At 44.5% G+C, this 22,402-nt stretch overlaps 1 protein-coding gene across 1 annotated transcript in view; it reads left to right on the top strand.

Annotated features, from left to right (window-relative positions):
- Positions 1-7,080: 7,080 nt before the first annotated feature.
- The window catches only part of FOXO1 (forkhead box O1), a 111,863-nt gene continuing 96,541 nt past the window's right edge, over positions 7,081-22,402 (top strand). The window contains exon 1 of the mRNA XM_025364428.1: positions 7,081-8,089. Within this exon, the coding sequence (XP_025220213.1) occupies positions 7,460-8,089 (630 nt within the window). The 5' untranslated portion in view covers positions 7,081-7,459. The remainder of the gene's footprint in view (positions 8,090-22,402) is intronic.

The following is a 22,402-nucleotide window of genomic DNA, read 5'->3' as shown; positions in this document are numbered from 1 at the left end:
CAGGAGGTCCAGGGAGTGGGGTGGGTTACATATTACTGGAATAAGGCCCACCGTCTGAACTGTAAAATACATGTTCACTTGTTCTAATCTAACTCCAAGCTTCTGAAACTCAGCTGAGGACTGGCTTTTTGATAAACATCCAATGCTAGTCCCTTTTTTTTGATGGAGATAGAGCTCAATATGGCTGTTGAACTTGGTTTGATGTGCCTTTATTCAGGATAAGGAGAGATTTGGAAAGAGTTCCAGATAAACCAACCATTCTGGAAGAGCTGGCTGCTCTTATTGTATATGGTCTTAGGCTGGTTGTTTAAATAAGCAAGTGCTAATGGCTTGAAATCCCCTTACATGGTTTGTCTTATACACATGCAAACATCAGCATTATTATTGTTATTTATGTTCTGTCTCTGGGCTTCTATCATTAACATAAACTGAATTGGCTTTAGGCAGAGATGACTGCTGACATAGATTACCCCCCAAAAAAGTCAAAATGTCAATTTTCTGGAAAAAAAAATTGAAACCTTAAATTAACCTCTCCATTTCTTGTCCTCTAGAAAAACCCAACATTTTATAGAGGCAGAAAGTGTCATGTTAAACAGGAGATGAACTCTGAATTTGGATAAGAAGTCTGATTATAATTAGATAAGCTTCTAAGATAAGACCTCAGGTAAGTTTCTTAGCTCTTTGTACCTTAGTTTCAATTTCTATAAAATGTGAGTCATAATAACTCTTATATTATTGGGTGACTTGGAGGACTGATTCGGATAATAGCTGTAAAGTGCTTGGTCCATAGTTAGTGTTGGGGAAAAAAAAGCAGTTTTTATTAACACTGGAGCATAAAGAAAACTTTCATGTGTATATTCTCATTCTGGGTGAAAAATGATTTACAGTTTATAACTGAAAACATCTTGAAAGTAGACTTACATTTATTGACTTATAGCTCATCTTGTGTCAGATGATCTGTAAATCTGAAAAATGAGGAAGAGAGCTTCTGGAGCCTAGTCTTGGATTATAGAAAGAATTTTTCCAGGTTGGAATGCTCTAGAGCTCAGGCATGCAACATAGCCGTCAAATGTTCTGTTTTCAGTTTGTTGTTGAAACACAAAATTATTTAAAGTACACATGGCATCACACGAGACAAATTAATCTTTCCTCCAGCACTATATCAGTAATCAGCTAATTAGGAATTCCATTTTTAAATGTTAAACCTTAGAATATAGAATATTTCAGTGTGTTTTAAAGGCTGTATTCACCACAAAGTAGAAACCTGATATCCCAGGGAAATACTCACTATTCATCTATGTTGACTCTTTGCCAGAGTAGACTTTGCATATGGGTGGGCCCTGTGAGTCAGCCAAATCTGAAATGTGATAAACTCTTGCCTCCTGTTTTTATACCCTAGCTGACAGTCAGTGACTGGAGGTACCATATGGAAAACACATGTACTCTGACTACACAGTTATTACCTCTTGTTATTGATTTTTATCAACGAATGACAAGCAACTTGGTTAGTTACTATAAAATGCTAACAGTTTCTTCCTTCATTCCTATCCTGGATTCTCTTAGTCAGTAGTTTATTTACAATCACAGTTGACTCCCTTTCTCTGCTATCATGGTATGGAAATAGGGCGATTAGATTGGAAAAACTGATTATTGTAAAACAGCAATTAATTTCTTACTGCTTTACTTGAACATTCATGCATATTAGTTTTCCAAGTAAATAAGTTAAATGCCTTGTTAAACTTCCTTTCTGCCAGAAACGTTCTACCATCTGTGTTCGACATGGCAGCATTTTCTTATTTAATACATATGTCCCCCCTTTTTTGGAAGTGTGTTAAGAGCTTTAATATGACAAGAAACAGAAATAAAATAGTGAAAACACATTGTATTTCAAACATGAATGTAAGATTCAGATTTGTGACATTCAGAGAATTTGGAATTTCATGTACCATCATTAATGTTATGGCAATTCTATGAGTTCTCAAAATTAGAAAGAATTTTAATTCGAATGTGTATCCCCTTTGCGGCTTGGGAAGGCTATTTTATTTTATTGTCGCCTAGGCTGGAGTGCAGTGGCATGATATCAGCTCACTGCAACCTCTGTCTCCCGGGTTCAAGTGATCCTCTCACCTCAGCCTCCCTAGTAGCTGGGACTACAGGCTTGCACCACTATACCTGGCTAATTTTGGTATTTTGAGTAGAGACAGGGTTTCAGGGTTTCACCATGTTGGCCAGGCTGGTCTGGAACTCCTAACTTCAAGTGATCCGCCCGCCTCAGCCTCCCAAAGGGCTGGGATTACAGGTGTGGGCCACCCTGCCCGGCCCAAAGATTTTATTTTAAATGGTTGTGTGAAATTCCACCTTATAGATATGCCATTATTTATTTAACCATTCTGTATCGTTGGTCATTTAGGTTATCTACAAATATGTGTTAGTATTCCTACAGAGACCCACAAGTAGTCTCTCACTAATACATAAAGTGAAGGACTAGTTTATTGAAGTTGACAAACACTGGCCCTTCACAACAGAATTGACTAAAGAAGTGGTTCACTGCTTCCCTTCTGTTACAGGTTAGTAGACAGATAACCAGAAGTAGTCTCGTCTTTTGTTTGTTTGTAATAAGATCATCCCGACCCTGGGGCTTAGTGGTCAGAACTCATACTCCCAGTGCCTGTGGACAGTGCATTTTTAAATCTTTTCCACCTCATCTCATTATTTTCCTCCAAAATGGTGACTAGATTTCAATTTTTCCAGCCTTAGCATTTCTTTTATCTATTGAAAACCTTTTTTTTTGTAATTCCTCCAAATAAATATTGCCACTCTGCATTGCTGATTTGAAAAGAACAGCGTTCTTAACTCTGATAGCAAATATCATATCAGGGAAAATAAACCATTTTGGAGCTCAAGGAATTTTCCATCAAAACAATGGACTCTAAGATGCACAGCACCTGGCATATATGTAGGAGGTGCTCTGTAGATATTTGTGGAATTAGTGACAAAACCCAAAGGAAATTATCCCTTAAGAGAAACGAATGGTTACTTCTAATCTTACTACAGCGACCAGTTAATATGCCAGCTTTCAGGACATTGGTTTAAAGACCCGAGGCTATATATATATATTTTTCAGATTATTACTTTCTATGGGCTAAGTGAAGAAAGGCTGTTTCAGGTTGATAGCAGTACCTCCTAATAATTCAGACAAAGGTTTGGAAACGGAGAGTTGTTGGGGAAAGGGAATGTGAAATACGAAGTGAAGTGCCCTGACTGAAAAATCAGCATCTAAGTTTTTCACTTACTCATTAAATAGAATTTAAATTATCTATTCGACAAATAAAAATTTAAACCAGACATCCATCATGTGTTACTGAGGGGTAAATGTAGAAATTTCTGCCTGGGAATTGATCAAAGGGAACCATCCCTCAGTCTTCCTGTTAAGGACGAGGCAATAGTTACCCTGAAAACCAGGCCCAGAAAAGAACATCACATAGTTTTGTGAGATGGGCTTTATAAGGATAAATTTCCTTTTTCATTTTAATTGTCCTTACCTGACATGAGACATTTTTCTTCCCTATTTTCTTCCCAGTTCAGACACATGCAGCAGCTGAGTGATAATCAGTAGAAAATGCCTTCAAAGCAAGCTGCAACCACAAAACACAAGGAAGGAGAAAAGAACTTTTTCTCTTAAGCAGAACCAGGGATGACCTAAATACTTTGTCACCCTTCAGAGACGGCAACGTTTACGTTTTTGACTAAAAAAAAAACAAAAAACTTCTTTTGTAATCTCTTCTTTCAATCTTATTATCACTATCATTGTTTTATGTCTGTTTTCTTGATCTTTTATTTTTTATTTATTTTTATTTTTTTGAGGTAGAGTCTCACTCTGTCGCCTAGGCTGGAGCAGTGGTGTGATCTTGACTCAATGAAACCTCTGCCTCCGGGGTACAAGGGATTCTCCTGCCTCAGCCTCCTGAGTAGCTGGGATTACAGGCACCCGCTACCACGCCCAGCGAATTTTTGTATTTTTAGTAGAGATGGGGTTTCACCATATTGGCCAGGCTGTTCTGGAACTCCTGAACTCAGGTGATCTGCCTGCCTCGGCCTCCCAGGGTGTTGGGATTACAGGCACGAGCCACTGCACCCAGTCTATTTGGTCTTTTAATTCAAACCTTGATTTGGTTCAGTGGAGTTCGTCTAACTATGATTACTAAGATCTGCGCGTTGACTGGAAGGAAATACACCACGAAGTTATAATGGTTATTGTTATAGTGGGATTACAGGATATTTATAATTTTCCATCTGTGTTTTGAGAAGGTTACTGATAGGAAAGCAAGAAATTAGAGCTATGGCCCTGGCATGACCCCTTTTATTATGGGAGCTGGGGCAAATCGGCCTCTCTGCACCTCTCTTTTTCTAAGTTAAAGGGGGTCACCAAGGTGATCTCCAAATTTATTTTCAAGTTTAACATTCTGTGGGTCTAATGGAAAAGAAAGTTTAGCTTGATATAACCCTTGTGGAGGGCAATTTGGCTGTGCCTTTCAAAATTACGAATGGGTATACCTGCTGACTCAATGACTTTCATTTCTGGAAATTCCTCCTGTATATATACTTCTACAGACATGAAATGAAGTTATGCAAGGTTATTTCTTACAGAATAGTCTGTGATAGCTAAAGACTGGAAACAAGTGAAATATTCAACAACATCCTGGGGTTCAGTAAATTGATATTTAGATACAACAGTGTGGTGGTTAGCTGTAAAAACCCTTCAATATATATTTTTAATCCTTTGGACCTATGTGTCAGGGACATTGGTATTATAGGTTCTCTGTGCCTGCCTCGTCAATTTTTTTAAAGAAAGACCAAATAAAAGTAAACTATCACATCACATTTGAAGAAATAATTGGGCAGGAGAGCCTCAAAGATTTCAAGGATTTGGGGAAAGTCTGTAGGAAGACTCCTTTAACCAAATAAATATTCTTCTCTGATTGACGCCCTGAAAAACCGGAATAGAAATGAAGGCAAGGCCAAATTTGAAGCTGGCTTCCTTTGCCAAGAATTATCCACTAGGGCACCGCCTATTTTTAGGGTGCGGCTGTCTGGATCAGGGGCTGCTTCTGCAGAGTGTAATTGGAAAGGATGGGGGAAGCAACAGCTGTACTTTGGAGCCTGCCTTTGAGCTCATCATCTGGGTTACTGAGGTCCCCTAGCGGCTGGCAGAGGAGGCCCAGATTGTCCAAATTTGCTAGTAAACGTGAAGAGACCACAAGACGAGGGTGGGAACCAGCCTCCGCCTGTCCCCAATCCATCCGGCTCAGGCTCCCCACCCCACCCATCCCCAGTATCAGCAAGAAGCTATTGTGATAAATGGATTATGAAGAAACAGGAGCCCAGACTACAGAGACGATAGTTAGAATATAAATGAAGAAACAGATCTCTCTCTAAATCTTTTTAACTTTTGTAAGAGGCCTCATTTTTCCCTTTTTCCCCTCTTTTCTATTTTTTCAACAACCTCTTGTCCAACAGACTAATTTTCTCTAGATGCTACTTTTTCCATTGCAGAATTACTTGTAAGAAAGAAAGGGGAATTAAAAAAAAGAGTTGGAAGCTGTCCTTTTGGACAAGATATTTAAAACCCTATTGTCCATCTTCCATCCTAAGTGGTCCCATCTTTCTAAAAGGAAATGCCTTCGATATTCTTCCTAAAAAAGCAAAAGCATAACAAAACAAAACTGGAAAACTGTTTCTTCTGCTTGAGACACAAGGGCCATTATTTTCCTACCTTTGGCCCCACTGATCCTCGACAGGATGTCCTGGACCTGCAGCTCAGACGAGGAAAGGTGGGGTGTGGGTGGGGGGTTGATTGACGCACACAGCAAGTAGCCTCAAGGAACTTGGGGATGGGGCAGGCTGCGCCCCAAGGCTTTGGTCCTATCCCCCGCCCTTGCGTTTTAACTTAACACCCGATCACTTCCGTTGTAAATAAAAAAGAAATAACAAACTGTTAAATTTAATTAGGGGTAAGTAATAAAGTGACCTGGTTCTCGCTAACTGCGCTCCTGAGCCCTTCGCTGCCGGCCCTGGACTCAGTGGACGAAGCGGGAGATTCCCGCCCAGGGGAAGAGGTTCCCACGGAGGGCATGCGGTCGCGGGTGCCTTTGGATCCGTGTGTGCGGGGAGGCGGGAGAATCTCCTCCTCGCGCGGGGGCCCCTGTTCCTCATTTCTAGCCTTTTAAAAAAGGTCAAGAATACAGTGAATCCGGTTGGGGGCTGCCTGGCTGGGTGACGCGCCTCTGGCTAGACCGAATGGCACAGGTTGAGCCTGGGGGTGCGGACAGGTGGGCACCGGGCGCGGAGAAGGGTCTCTCAGCGCGGACTCGACTGCAGGAGCCGCGGCGCCAGGGGCGGTGGTCTTGTGCCGCCCGTGAGCGGGCCGGAGGACTTGACAGATCGCAGCGAAAGAAAACACTAAACCAAAACAAAACCCACCGATTCCCCACGTCGTTTAGCAAAGACATCGTGGGTGGAGCCAGGAGGGAACGATTGAGTAGAATTCCGCGCGGCCGCCTCCACCCACCCACCCCGCGCCCCGGGTCCCCGGCCCCCTGCCCTGTCCGCCCGCCGGGCTGGGCCCGCAGCAGAGGTCAAGGCGCAGCGAGCGCCTCCTCCCACCCGGGCTTCCAGAGTACTCGGCTCTGCTCCTCTGTAGTAAACAAAGTGTCGCCGCCGCCTCCACGCTGCTTTGCTTCCTAGCAATCAAAACACTGAGAAGGCGAGAGAATCACAGAAACACTCGAGAATTACCAGAAAATAATAGAGATCCCAAAAAAAAAAAAAAAAAGGAGGTGAGTGTGTGAAAAAGAAAAACACTCTACTACCCCCCACCAGCCCACCGCCGCCTCCCCGTGGAAAACCGGGCCCCGCCCAGCCCGGCGCCCACTGGCTGCCCTGGCGGCGGTGCCGCATGCCCATTGGCCGCGCGGGCTGTCGGTCAGGGGCGGGCCGGCGCGCGCGCCGGCGCGGGCGGGGGGCGGCGGCAGATCCCGTAAGTCGGGCGGCCTGGTAGTCGCAGCAGCCGCTGCCGCCGCCGCCACATTCAACAGGCAGCAGCGCAGCGGGCGCGCAGCCGGGGAGAGCGAGCGGCCCGCGGCATCCGTCTGTCCTTCCGTCCGCGGCCCTGTCACCTGGAGCGCGGCGCAGGCTCTGCCCCGGCCCGGCGGCTCCGGCCAGCCGTCCAGTCCGTGCGGCGGACCCTGAGGAGCCTCGATGTGGATGGCCCGGCGAAGTTAAGTTCTGGGCTCGCGCTTGCACTCCGCCGCGCTTTCCTCCCAGTTTCCGTCCGCTCGCCGCACCGGCTTCGTTCCCCCAAATCTCGGACCGTCTCTTCGCGCCCCCTCCCCCTCCGGCCCCCGTGCTGCGTTCTCCCCTTCTTGGCTCTCCCGCGGCTGGGGGAGGGGCGGGGGTCACCATGGCCGAGGCGCCTCAGGTGGTGGAGATCGACCCGGACTTCGAGCCGCTGCCCCGGCCGCGCTCGTGCACCTGGCCGCTGCCCAGGCCGGAGTTTAGCCAGTCCAACTCGGCCACCTCCAGCCCGGCGCCGTCGGGCGGCGCGGCTGCCAACCCCGACGCCGCGGCGGGCCTGCCCTCGGCCTCGGCTGCCGCTGTCAGCGCCGACTTCATGAGCAACCTGAGCTTGCTGGAGGAGAGCGAGGACTTTCCGCAAGCACCCGGCTCCGTGGCGGCGGCGGTGGCGGCGGCGGCCGCCGCGGCCGCCACCGGGGGACTGTGCGGGGACTTCCAGGGCCCGGAGGCGAGCTGCCTGCACCCAGCGCCGCCGCAGCCCCCGCCGCCCGGGCCGCTGTCGCAGCACCCGCCAGTGCCCCCCGCCGCCGCCGGGCCTCTCGCGGGGCAGCCGCGCAAGAGCAGCTCGTCCCGCCGCAACGCGTGGGGCAACCTGTCCTACGCTGACCTCATCACCAAGGCCATCGAGAGCTCGGCGGAGAAGCGGCTGACGCTGTCGCAGATCTACGAGTGGATGGTCAAGAGCGTGCCCTACTTCAAGGATAAGGGTGACAGCAACAGCTCGGCGGGCTGGAAGGTGAGCGGTCTCGGCGCGCGGCCGGACCTTGGGGGCGCGGTGGGTCAGGCGAGGGCGCAGCTGTGCAGGTTTGCTCGGCCTGAAGGTGCGGGCCAGGAGGGCAGCGCGTTCCCAGGAGGGCGGGCGAGAAGCGGTGGTCGCGGTGACCTCGCCCAGGTCCGGTCGGGGACGGCAGTAGGTGTGCGCGCGCGCCAGTCAAGAGTTCGCGTGGGACGCGAAAAGGGGAAAAGGGGCTCGTCGAGGAACTAAGTAAAGAAAGTGCGCCAAGAAGTGGATATCAGAGCGGCCGAAAAGTTTGCCAGTGAAAGGAGAAACGGGTTCGCTGGGAGGGGCACTCCCCCGGCCCGCGCTGACTGCTTCGACTGCCCCTTCCCTCCCGGACCTCCGCGGGGGGAGGGCGGGTCCTCTCCGGCCGCGCTGCGGAGCTGTTTCCGCCGGGCGCGGCGGGGGAGGGCGCGGCGAGGGGCCCCGGAGTCTCCCTGTCCCGGGACCGGGCTGCAGGTGGAGGGGACAGGCAGGGCGCGACCGGCCGTGGACGGTGCAGGGCCAGCCAGGCAGTTTCTGGAGGCGGTGCGCATTTTGCTTTGTTTTGGTTTTCTCTGGAGTGGCCTCGAGTGCCGGGGGCCGGGCGTCCCGAGCCCGAGGTGGTGCCTCCGACACGTGCGAAGGGGCGGCCACCGCCTGCGGAGCGCCGGCGCCTGGCTGCGCTGGGCGAGCTAAAGTTCAAGTGTGACCCTCGGCGGGGGCGGGCGCGGGCGGTGGCGATGGCGTGGGAGGGGCCCCGGGCGCAGGAAGCCCGCGCCTTTAAAGGGCCAGCGCGTCCGGGCCGGGAGCCGTGGGGCCAGCGTTTCTCCACGAGGGGAAGCGCCCGAACTTGGTCTTGCCCCTGTTAGGAGGCTTTTATTGAGAAACACAGAGGCTGCCCTGGGGGGCCGGGGGCTGGGAAGTGTGCGTCTTTTCCTGCCTTGCCACCCTGTTCTTGAGAATGGAGGTCCAGATGAGGGACCAGGCGGGGGGCTTTGCGACCAATGTTTTGAGGGAGTCGGAGTGGCGATGGGCGTCGAGGGAGCGATGCCTCAAAGGAGGATTTTTGCCATTTTTGCCTTTTAGAGAGTGGCCAGTAGAGACTTACCGTGGGGGCAGGCATTTCCCGACTCCGAGGAGAAGGCCCGGGGCGGGGGTGGGGTGGCCTCGGCCCCGGGGAGGCTTCCCGGGGGCGGGGTCCAGTCGCCGCGCGGCCTCCCCAAGCTGACAGTTTCTCTCTGTCACCGGTGGCGGAATTGCTGTAAAGGCTGTCTAGTTGAGCTAAACACCTTTTTTTTTTTTCATCCCCGCTCGGAGACGGAGTCTCGTTCTGTCGCCAGGCTGGAGTACCGTGGCGCGATCTCGGCTCATTGCAACTTCCGACTCTCTGGTTGAAGCGATTCTCCTGCCTCAGCCTCCCGACTAGCTGGGATTACAGGCAAGAGCCACCACGCCCAGCTAATTTTGGTGTTTTTAGTAGAGACGGAGTTTCACCGTGTTGGCCAGGATGTTCTGGATCTCCTGACCTCGTGATCCGCCCGCCTCGGCCTCCCAAAGTGCGGGGATTACAGGCGTGAGCCCCTGCGCCCGGCCGAGCTAAACATCTTTTTAAACAAACCTTTCCTCGCCTCTCTTATTGACTCCACAGCATAATAAAGATTGGTCTTTGCTGCGCAGTTGTTAACACCAAGGTTATTTTACATACAGTGTCATCCCTGTGGTTAATGCGTGTCAAAGAGGTTAAGTTACTCACACCATATTGAAGTTCCTGGAGAAGGAAAGGAGTTCAAGATTCATTTTATTTTTTTCCAAAGTGTGTTTTAGAGTAAAGGTATCACTTGTCGCTTCATTATCAGGCATTGCATGCAATTTTACCAAGTGTTTCAAAAGGTAAAGTGCCTTCTTACCTTTAAGCTCGGCATATATTCTATTAAGTCACAAAATCGAAATTGTCTGCTAAATCTTGTTTTACTTAACATTTTAATTTAAGTACTTACTTGCTCATCTATCAATTCCACTTCAACTGTTACAGAGTATTAGCCATTTAAAAAAAAAATTCCCCCCCCTTTTTTTGCATTGAAAGTACAGTGTGTACTTACACCATTCTTCAGTCCTTGGAAATGGATACAACCTACTTCAACTTGCTGGAGTGCCTTTCTTTAAAGATAAAGGCAGTGTTTTGGGATATTTTTAGTTTTGCGTCTCAAATGGCATTGTCAGAGTGTTAATCTTAAACTAGGAATGTGACTTACACTTTTTAAGATTTAGGTTTTTAAAAAATAGATTCTGATGTTAAATCATCTTTACAACCATTTTATCAGGTTCTTGTTCTGATTCTTTGAAAAATGCAAGAATAATGTAGTTTTTTTTTTTTTTTTTTTAAATTTCTTTGCCAGAGCTAGGAGACCTGTTAAATTATCTGTCTGGAATTGGAGGCCCTTGGGCAGCTCCCAGTGGGAGCCTAATGGGGCTTTGCTTTGGAGTAGGCTGCTTTTCTCAAATGAGTAAATGTTTCAGGTGTAATGTCAGTTGGTTTAAGTCGGATTACAGCAAGTGCATTTTCAGTTTGAGTAAGAGGGTATTTTAAGAAGAAAAGAAACAACCTGAGCTGTTGTAACTCATAACTAGTCTTCTGGTTAGAGTTTCATAAAAATGAGTTACTTGTTAAAACTGAGTTTCACTCTCAGATCTGAAAGACTCCTGTTCTAAGAGTCATAAAAGAGAAATTTTACTATGACTTTTTACTTAAATCCAGTTTTTAAATGCAAATCAACCAAAACTTAACTGTTTTAGGACTGAGGAGACGTTGCTTTGGAACAAAATATTTCCTGTGATTTACTACTGGGAATTAGGCTGAATCTTTAATTAAATAGTTTCTTGTGTGCTGCTTCCTGGGGCCTGCCTGAAAGTTTGAGTCATTTGCATAGGACAAACCAGTTGGAAAACTGTTAGTGAATTCAAAAACTTTTAATGTCATTCTTTAGATAGTTAAGTGCTGGTTATATTTGAAGGATATGCATTTCGTGTTTGTGGGGATGGTATGTTAAATGTCTTACACTTGTTTTAATATTGCCTAGAAGTGCTATAAGGTCACACACAAAGTGGAACCTAAGACTTTGGAAAACCCGGGATCTTCTAAATCTAGTGCAGTATTTATAAATAGTGAAACTTCATTTCCATGACCTGTTTTCTCACATAGAAAGCCTTCTAAAGCTTGGGAAGTGGTATTGTGAACTCCGATTTTTTTTAATAAATGGCAGTTTTGAGTTGACTCTTCTGTTTTAATATTATTTAGAACAGTTTAGATTAAAAGAATGACTATACCACTTAACTCTTGTTACATAAATTTTTAGATTGTTTTATTAGAGGCATCCTCTTTGATTTTAATTAAAGATAAATATTTATTTTATTTATTTATTTTTTTGAGATGGAGTCTCGCTCTGTCGCCCAGGCTGGAGTGCAGTGGCGCAATCTCGGCTCACTGAAACCTCCGCCTCCCAGGTTCAAGCAATTCTTCTGCCTCAGCTTTCCAAATAGCTGGGACTGCTGGCACGCACCACCACGCCTGGATAATTTTTGTGTTTTTAGTAGAGAGGGGTTTCCTCATATTGGCTTGACTGGCCTCGAACTCCTGGCCTTGTGATCTGCCCGCTTTGGCCTCCTGAGGTGCTGGGATTATAGGCCACCATGCCTGGCCCCAAAGCTTTTTATTCTTAAGATAAATAATTGGGAGTGATGTTTCTTATTTGGCCTATGAACTGACAGTGGATTTGCTTATATTTTGAAATAAATATTTATTCTGTAATTTGGGTATAATCTGTAGGTGAGTCATTGAACCAGCCACAGAGATGCTGTTAGAAGGATGGCTGCTTTTCTGTTGCATGGTCACATTTGACTTAGAGAATCCTGGTGAGACCGAGTGGTTAGAGGATCTGAGGCATCTTTCCTACTTCTGGATTGTTACTGAAATTACCTTAAAGGAAGCCTTGATAATCCTGTATATGTACCTGGGGAAGCAAGAATGAGGAAATAATTTAAAATGGATGGGGGGATTATACAGCTAAATGTAGCATCATATTAAAGGCTGAAAGTTACCTGAATATGTCTGACAGCTAAAAGATTTTGTTCAGAAATTCCAGAATAGATGCCAAATTGGAATACTTTGTTTCATACTCCCAAGAACTTTACTTTTTACCAGGGTTTTGTGGCAAGTCCGTGGTTTAGGGGATGGCGAGAAGAGTGGCCTCTTTTTGAATGATACTAAGTTTTTGTTGTTGTTGTTGTTTTTCTGAGATAGGGTCTCACTCTTTTGCTCAGGCTGGAATACAGTGGCTTGATCTCAGCTCACTGCAACCTCTGCCTGCCCCTGGCTCAAGTGATCTTCCCACCTCAGCCTCCTGAGTAGTTGGGATTACAGGCATGAGCCAATGCTTATGGCCTAGTTTTTTTTTTTTTTTTTAAGTGACAAACACTGAAATACTGAAAATAAGGCATTTTAATTCTTATGTAAACTTAAAAAAAGGTAAAGGTCTTCAAGACCCCAAAATCGCTGAAAAGGTGTCACATTGGCAGCAGACACATAGATTTCATGCTCCGCACACACAGGGAATCTTCTCAGAGGTGATATGAAATGGGGATGAAGGGGAAGAATATTCAGTGGCAAGTTAGAATCCCTTGTAGACTCTGAACATGTTGCCTGTCCTTGTGCTTCTAACCCCTTCATCCAAGCATCTAAACTGCAATTTTGTATTAGACTTTCTAAGATAGCAGCTGTATTTGGCTGGAATTTCTTTGGGGAAGCATGAATGATTTGCATTTTTCTGGAACACTCTGCCCTTGGAAACTACCCAGTTCCCTGGCATCATGGGAATTTACCCAGCCATTCTTTTGTCCTATATGTGCTGTAGCTTTGGGACTTTCTGGGGATCCTCTTGGAAGGGCAGTGTAAATACCACATAGTGATTGGGGAAGGCAGAATTTTCAATTGTGTGGGAGTTGGTCTGCTTCCCTGCAGTTCAAGATTTGCCTTTGCCTTTGTGGCAACAACTTGCAGAGACTTGCCCAACCCCCCAGGATCTCCCTGGGGTGGTATAACCAACCACCTTTTCTTGGTGCATACAGAATTCTGTTGCCTCTGGTGGTGTTTCAGCTGTGAAACAGAAGACCACATGTACTCGAAAAAGTAGGTATTTTGGTGCCTAAGGGATATGCTGTGTACAAATACTTAAAGTGTAAATTGTGGAAGACATCTTCCTCTTTGCCAGTTGCTGATGAGGATGAACAAAAATTAAGTCAGTGGCACAGAAATTCTTTGTAGGTATGACTGCTTGTTATTTGTAGTCTTGTAAGGAACATATGAAACATGAAAAATACATTTTTGTATGTTGACTATTTTATATGGTTCAGCCTTTTAAAAAACTTGCTTTATTTATTAGCATCCCAGTTTACTCCACTCAGTCTTCTCCCTGTGGTTTATCAACTTGTAGGTTAAGTACCGCCAATAGTTGAATCTTGGGTTGACTTTTTCTTGCCACTTGGCAGGAATTTGGGCTACTTTTTTTTTCTTTCATCCATTTTTGTATAGTTTTGATAAAAGCTAAAAAGGAAAACAAAAAAGCAAGTTAGTTTTGATATTAAGCCAAATACAACTGAAAAGGTATATCTGCAGCTCCTTATCATATAATTTAGTGAATTTTACCTTCACTTACTACTTTAAAAGGGCATAAATTCAAAATGTGTCCTTTATTTCAAGCCATATTGATTACAGGAAAAAAAAAAAAATCAAGGGAGAGCTGTTTAGGGAATTAGCCTATGTAGCCCCCAATTCTGGTTTTTGTTCTGATGATCCCTGAAGCTGCAGTCTTTATGGGAGTTGGGGGCATGTGTGTCTAAGTCTTTCTTTTCTTCTTCTTCTTTTTTTTTTTTTTTTTTTTTTGAGACAGAGACTCGCTCTGTCGTCCAGGCCTGGAGTGCAGTGGTGTGATCTGGGCCCACTGCAACATCTGCCTCCTGGGTTCAAGTGATTCTCCTGCCTCAGCCTCCCGAGTAGCTGGGATTAGCGCCACCACACCCAGATAATTTTTGTATTTTTAGTAGAGACAGGGTTTCACCATGTTGATCAGGGTGGTCTCGAACTCCTAACCTCGTGATCTGCCTGCCTAAAGTGCTGGGATTACAGGCGTGAGCCACCGTGCCTAGCCTGAGTCTTCCTTTTCTTTTTCTTTTTTTTCTTTTCTTTTTTTTTGAGATGGAGTGTTGCTCAGTTGCCCAGGCTGGAGTGCAGTAGCGTAATCTTGGCTTACTGCAGGCTCCACCTCCTGGGTTCATGCTATTCTTCTGCCTCAGCCTCCCGAGTAGCTGGGACTACAGGTGCCCGCCACCACGCCCAGCTAATTTTTTTTGTATTTTTAGTAGAGATGGGGTTTCACCGTGTTAGCCAGGATGGTCTCGCTCTCCTGACCTCGTGATCCACCTGCCGTGGCCTCCCAAAGTGCTGGAATTATAGGCGTGAGCCACCGTGCCCGTCCAGGTCTTCCTTTTCTTAACTTTGCTTTCAGAAATCATTTCTTATCTTGGATTCCATTACAGTGGTCCTCCTGCCATTTGGCTTCTCCAGTGGGTTCACTTATTTTCCCTTCTCCTATCTTCATTCATAAGTGTACCTCAGGACTAGTTGTGGACTTTTTCTCTGTTATTTTCTTAGATAACTTACTCTCTGTTGCCTTGTGTATCTAGTTACCTAAAGGCTCTGGATGTCCCACTTTTATCTCAAATCCAGTATATCTAAAACTGAACATACTGTATTTCCCCCTGCCCTCAGATGGCTCATTTCAAGGTCCCCAGTTGGGTTAATCGTCTAGTTAGGTCTCCCTAGTTTTCAAACCTTGATGTCCTCCTGAGCACTCTACTGGTGTTTAGTGTTCCCAAGTCTGTTAACTCTTCTTTCTCAGGGTCTGTTGAGACTTTCAGTTCCTACCCCCTAACCATTCTCCTAGTTTAGCTTTTAGTATTTCAGGCCTAGACTCTCCTGTCCCCAGAGCTTAGATCATCTTGTGCCCCAAAATTCTGCAGATCTTGCTCAGTCTGCAAGGCTCAAGTCAGTTCACCAACTTGCAATCTTGGCTCCTACCCAGAGGAATTTTTGTCCTCTGAGTGAATATTTGGTTATCTTTTAATTCATGCTGCTGTGTATTATATATAATTTAACTTTAATGTCTGTATGTCTTGGCTTCTCAGTTATATTGTAAATATGTTAGGAAAAAAATTCTTTCTTGAAACATGGGTCTTTTATATTTCAGCTTCCTGTGTGTTGAGAATATCAGTCTGTATCATGTGAGAATAATTTAAGAAGTAATATAACTAAAGAACAGTTATTTTATTTTCAACAGATTGTCAAAGTACTTTTTTTCCATTTATTTGTTGAATGATTACTGTGTACAAGATGTGCTAGGTACTTTTGAGTGGTAGCGATGACTCAAAACATAGATCCAGTAGGAAGACTAGATGCAACGTGTAAATAACTATGATATGCAGTGGGAAGAGTTAAGTGTCTTAGAGAAAAATGAAGTTCTGTATTGGCCATTGAAGCAGGCATTGAAAATGGGAGATTGGGCCGGGCATAGGGAGTCACGCCTGTAATCCCAGCACTTTGGGAGGCCAAGGTGGGCAGATCATTTGAAGTCAGGAGTTAGAAACCAGCCTGGCCAACATGGCAAAACCCCATCTCTGCTAAAAATAGAAAAAATTAAGTGAGTGTGGTGGCATGCATCTGTAGTCCCAGCTACTTGGGAGGCTGAGGCAGGAGAATTGCTTGAACTTGGGGCAGGGGGTTGGGGAGGGCTGAGGTTGCGGTTAGCCAAGATCCCACCACTGTAGTCCAGCCTGGGCAAGAGGGTGAGACTCCCATCTCAAAAAAAAAAAAAAAAGTGGCGGGGATGGGAGATTTTTCCCTTATGATTTTGCTATGAAAATTTTCAAGCATTCAGCAAAGTTGGAAGAATTTCTGCTACCTTTTCTACTAATAACATTTCATTATGCTTGCTTGATCATATATCTGTGTAAATGCACATCTTTCTGTCCATTAGTTCATCTTATTTGCAAGATACATTTTTGGGATGGTGGACTGGTATTCATAAAGGCCTGAAAATTCGAAAAGTATCAATTTCTCTGAGTGCGAGGTCGGGAGATCGAGACCATCCTGGGTAACACGGTAAAACCCTGTCTGTACTAAAAATACAAAAAAAATTAGCCGGGCCTGGTGGCAGGCGCCTGTAGTCCCAGCTACTCGGGAGACCCAGGCAGGAGAATGGCGTGAACCCAGGAGGCGGAGCTTGCAGTGAGCTGAGATGGCGCCACTGCACTCTACCTTGGGCGACAGAACCAGACTCCGTCTCCAAAAAAAAAAAAAAAAAAAAAAATTTCTTGAGTGATAGGCATATGAAATACACACAAAGTTTGAGAAGTATAGGTAGGAAGGACATGTTATGAAAATAACGCTGTGTTACAGACCAAATTTATCAAATGATATCTTTGTTTTTGCCAAATAAGAAATTATGAAAATATGATTACATTAAAAAAATTTTAAAATGCAACTTCTTGAGAACACACTTGTGTAAATATGGAGTCCTGTGGAATGCAGTTTAAAGCCAGTGTACTGCAGTTGATTTTGAAACTGACATACGGAATTTGGCAATATGTAGAACAGATTATGTAATTGACTTAATGTGAATAGTTGGCATTTATAATGTATTTAGCTTTTTGCTTGATCTTTTCTTTAAAATTAACTTCAGTGAGGCCCAGTGTCCTGGTAGCAGAGTGATTCAAATAAATATTACTGTTAAATGTAAGTCTTGCTTTTTTGAAAAATGAGAAATTCTGAATTGAAGTTAGCAATTTCAAAATATATTTAAGGCAATTGTGAGAGAAGGTTATATTGGCTTGAAAAGATACTTCAAAATGTAAATGTCAGTTCTAATATTACATTAGCTAAATATTAGATGTCCTTGATAGCTTTCTCATTGTAATATTTATCTTCTCACTAACCCAAATGCAAGAATGAAGATTATAATGGGGTATTTCAGTAGATCCAGAGGAGGTTAAATTTGGATAGGCCAAACCCAAAATTGACACCATGCAGTCCAATAGGACTGAATATATTCAGTGTTAAGTGTACTTGGAGTGAGTCTGACTAGCTCATGTTGAACCAAAAGGTTTATGCAGTAAAAGCGGCATTGTGGCACATCAGAAGGCACAGATGCAGATTAAATAACACTCATCGGCCATTTAGAAATGACAAGTGTTTAGGAAAGCTGTCTCGGCATGGTGGCTCACACCTGTAATCCCAGCACTTTGGGAGGTTGAGGTGGGTGGATCACTGGAAGCCAGGAGTTGGCCTGGCCAATATGGTGCAATCCTGTCTCTACTAAAAATACAAAAAATTAGTCGGTGGTGGTGCATGTCTGTGGTCCCTGCTGCTTGGGAGGCTGAGGCACAAGAGTCCCTCAAACCTGTGAGGTGGAAGCTGTAGTGAGCTGAGATTGTGCCACGACACTCCAGCCAGGGCCTGGGTGACAGCAAGACTCTGCCTAAAAAAAAAAAAAAAAGAAATGTAGAAAATTATTTTACTAATATGTTTATCCCTATAGAAACAGACATTTTATTTAAAAGGTACACTGCTGATGAGGGTCGGGGGGACAGTTAAATAAAAGTAAATGAGAAAGCCCACTACCATGAAGTTTTATTACGTGTCTAAGTTACCTTCCACGTGGAGAAAATAGCTTTCAAAGCGCACCAGGATCTCATGCTTGTATGATTGTTAATGATACCGGGCAAAACTAGTCAAAACCAACCAGGAAACAATATGGAATTGGCCAGTCTAATTTTTTTTTTTTTTTTTTTTTTGAGATGGGGTCTCACTCTGTCACCCAGGCTGGAGTGCAGTGGCCTCATCTTGGCTCACTGCAACCTCTGCCTCCCAGGTTCAAGCGATTCTCCTGCCTCGGCCTCGCAAGTAGCTGGGATTACAGGCACACCTGTAATAGTAGAGACCACCAGGCCCGGCTAATTTTTGTATTTTTAGTAGAGATGAAGTTTCACCATGTTGGCCAGACTGGTCTCAAACTCCTGACCTCAAGTGATCCGCCCACCTCAGCCTCCCAAAGTGCTAGGATTACTGGCATGAGCCCCCGTGCCCTGCTGACCACTATTGATGTTTGTAGATCCAGTGAAGTTCAGAATTACAGCTCATCTTTGGTCTTTTACTTTCTGTAAGTAAAGATATTATGTAAAACATATTCATCCTTCAACTCCTTTCTCATCTTGGTTCTAATTTTGAAGGGAAGAAATGTAGTAGGGTCTTATCTCCCTCAGGGAAGGGAGGTAGATCATTTCTTTCAAGATAGCCTATCTCTGCTGACCTTAAGTCATAGGAGTTCTTTAATTCTTAGAGACCTCTGCCTTCTCAGAGGCCAGTACCACCTCTAAAGTGTTGTGGCCCCTTGGTCTACACTGTAGCACCCCTCATCTGGGAAGTGCTGTTACTTCCAACAAGCCCCACTGTATCCTTTATACATCTCTGGCCAACCACATAGAAAACTTTCCAGGCTGTCAACTTTTTCAGTGTGACTTGGTTCCAGCATCTGTATACAGATCTTCAAGACCTAAAAAAATCTTTTTTCTGCCTTCATGTATTTTTCTCCCCAGATGATGTTTGTCTTAATAACAATGTCATTCATTCTTTGTGCAGTTGAGTTACAGGGCTGGTCCTAATGATATACCCCATGAGCTTAAGAGCCCTGGAGCCCCTACCCATCATATCTGATTAAAGCGAACCTGTGATGAGAAAGAGGGTGAAAGAGAGGCCTTCCCTTGTATCCTTTTGTTCTTTTTTGTTTAATTAAAGATATTTCTTGGATAAACAGTTTTTCTCAATTGCTGTTCTAACAATCTGGAAAATATAGGTCATGGTTTTGTGAATCTCTGCTCTTACCATGTTAGAGATATGATAAAGCATCCAAGTTGAGGGGAAAATACATGTTTCTGTTTACAACCATGGTTTCCCCATCTTGAAGGTGTTAGAGTACTGCCTTTGCAAGTACTGCTGAGTACTTACAAAGTACTTACAAATCTTAAAGTAGCTAAGTGAATCTGGCATCAGGAAAGGGAGGGAAGCTCACTGGTTGCATTTTGTAACTGCAGTAAAAAAGCCAATGTGCATGATTAATCTTCTAAGTCTTATTTGGGCATAATAAGGAAAGGAGGAAGAGGGAAACCAGTTTGGATTATGTGGGAAGATAAAGATTTCTTCAGTGGTTTGGTATTCTGAAGAGTTAGCTGAGGTCTGGAGGCACTGGGCTTTGTCTCTTCAGTGTTTCAGCCCTCTCCTTTCATATTGGTTTTCCTTTTTTAATTAAAAAATTAGTGCATTTCCTCTGCGGGTACCAGGCGCAGAAGCCTGCCATGCGAGTGGCTAAGGGAAAAATCCCTTTTTGAGTGAGGAATTCCCATTTTTGCAGCAGTGGCAAGGGTGAGAGTGAAAAGGCATCCTGCCTTCTGTGTCTGAAAAGAAATGCATTTAGAGGTTCAGCATGGTGGCTCATGCCTGTAATCCCAGCACTTTGGGAGGCTGAAGCAGGTGAAGCAGGTGGATCATGAGGTCAGGAGTTCGAGACTAGCCTGGCAACATGGTGAAACCCTACTTCTACTAAAACCACAAAAATTAGCGAGGCATGGTGGCACGTGCCTGTAATCCCAGCTAGTCAGGAGGCTGAGGCAGGAGAATGGCTTGAACCCAGGAGGCGGAGGTTGCAGTGAGCTGAGATTGTGCCACTGCATTCCAGCCTGGGTGACAGAGCAATACTATGTCTTGGGGGCGGGGGGAAGCATTTAGATTCAAATTAAGTTTGGAGAGATAAATTATAATTGAATCACCTAATTCCCAGGCTTGTGTAAATATTGTGTCCTTCAAAGCTTGAAAACAAAATAACCACATAAATATTTGGGAGTGGTCCATACAAGTAAACTTCAAATACTTGAGACATTTTGGTTGCTTGGAAGCAAGGTCAAAGGAAATGGTTTGCATATGGTTTAGCTAGAAGCTCTTATTTTGGCAGATTCTTGAGGTAGTAATAGTCACAATGTGGATTTTATTCTATTTTGACATGAGAAAGTTTTTTTCTCTTCTAACCTTCAGCATAAGGTTGCATAAGTAACATCAACATAAGTATGTTCGGTCACCATAATTTTGTATCACAGATGATGTGCCTTAATGAGCTGTGAGGTTTAATTTGCAGAATCATCAGTTTGGGCTGGCACGGTGGCTCATGCCTGTAATCCCAGTACTTTGGGAGGCCTAGGCAGGTGGATAACCTGAGGTCAGGAGTTTGAGACCAGCCTGCACCATATGGTGAAACCTTGTCTTTACTAAAAATAACAAAAATTAGCCAGGCATGTTGGCGGGCCCTCAGGAGCCAGAGGCAGTGAGCCAAGATTGTGCTGCTGCACTCCAGCCTGAGTGACAGAGAGAGACTCCATCTCAAAAAAAAAAAAAAAAAAAAAAAAAGAATCGCCAGTTTGTCACACCAGTAGCTTTCAGCCTGCCATCATACTGTACTGTGATTTGAATATAGGAGAAAGTGGACTCTCTTGAGTTACAATTACCTCGTCTGTTTGCGGCAGAACTCTCTCTCTGCAGGGCTACCTCCTAAACGGGGAGGGAGGAGGGAGGAGAGGGGAACTTGCAAAACTTGTAAATATCAACTGGGGTTGTTTGTGTACTTGGCACCAAGCTGGTTGCATTGGAAACTTTTCTCTCTGGATGGGTAGGTATGTAGGCCATCATGAAATTTACATGTGATGAATGGGAAAGCTTCCTGTGGATCATCCTACCCTGAGAGTTCTGTAATCTGTATGACTGAATTGGTCTCTCCCCTTCAACCTTTTAGGATTTAATTTTCTCTTCAGTGGCCCATTATGACATTTACATACGCTGAATTTGAAAGATTCCCATACTCCCAGTCTCTTCTGTTACCGGTGTGCCTGGAGCAGTTTGTTGAACTTGTGAAATTTGTGAGATAGAATGAATTTTGTAGGACCTGGATTTACTTATAATAAATTATATTTATATTATAAGTAAATGTATATTTATATGTCATATATTTGTATTAATATGAAGGCTTTCTGATGATAAAACACTTTTTAAACATTTAGCAGTTGATGACTACATTTTAGAGGTTATCAGAATGTTTTTCTTACTGTTTTTTTCTCTCGAAGTATTTGGTATAATTAAAAAAAATTCATGCGAAGGAAATTTATCAGGGTTAAAGATTCCTGTAATTAGGCATGTTTTGATGTTACTGACGTCCTCCTTTCTGGTTTTGGAGTGGATACTTTCCCTGCTGTGACCTCTGTGCCCTGTAGTGGTTCTCCTAGGGAATTACATTCCAGTAATTGTGGATATTTCTTTAAGGTGCTTTGTATTTCTTGAAATGCCATTTTGATACTTTCAATGTTCTGAACTATACCTAGAATGTACTTTTTATATTAAAAAAAGCAGAATCCGTCCAGGCAGAGAGAGTAGTGTGTCTGCCTGTAGTCTTGCCTATTTGCAAGGCTGAGACCAGAGGATCCCTTGAGCCCAAAGGCCAGGCTGGGCAACACACCGGGACCATGTATCTTCTAAAAAAAAAAAAAAGCAAAACTAGGCAAGGCGCAGTGGCGCACACCTGTAATCCCAGCACTTTGGGAGGCCGAGGTTGGCAGATCACTTGAGGTCAGGAGTTTGAGACCAGCCTGGCCAACGTGGGGAAACCCAGTCTCTACTAAAAATACAAAAATTAACTGGACGTGGTGGTGGGCACCTGTAGTCCCAGCTGCTCGGAGGCTAAGGCAGGACAGTTGCTTGAATACAGGAGGCAGAGGTTGCAGTGAGCCAAGATTGCGCTGCTGCACTCCAGCCTGGGCGACAGAGTGAGACTCCATCTCAAAAACAACAACAACAACCAAAGCTAAACAAAAGCAGAATCCAGATTATTAAAATAACAATTTAAAAAGCATGATTGTCACAGGCTTCAAGAATTACCTGCCTGCTCTTGAGTGTTTGGTTTGGAATCGACCTGTCCCTGTGCTTGAGGAGTAGACCCTCAGGGTGTCACTGCCCTTCTTTGTGATCTCTTTTTAGCCTATAGTTCTTCGTGTGGTGCCTAACTCAGAAATAAACATTCTTAATATGTTTAGCTTTTTTTTTTTTTTTTTTTTTTTTTTTTTTTTTTTTTTTTTTTTTTTTGAGACGGA

This window comes from Theropithecus gelada, chromosome 17 (assembly GCF_003255815.1).
Source record: "Theropithecus gelada isolate Dixy chromosome 17, Tgel_1.0, whole genome shotgun sequence".
NCBI classification, from domain to species: Eukaryota; Metazoa; Chordata; class Mammalia; order Primates; family Cercopithecidae; genus Theropithecus; species Theropithecus gelada.
Note: the sequence above shows the minus strand (reverse complement) of the source record. Positions and strands in the feature narration are given on the sequence as shown.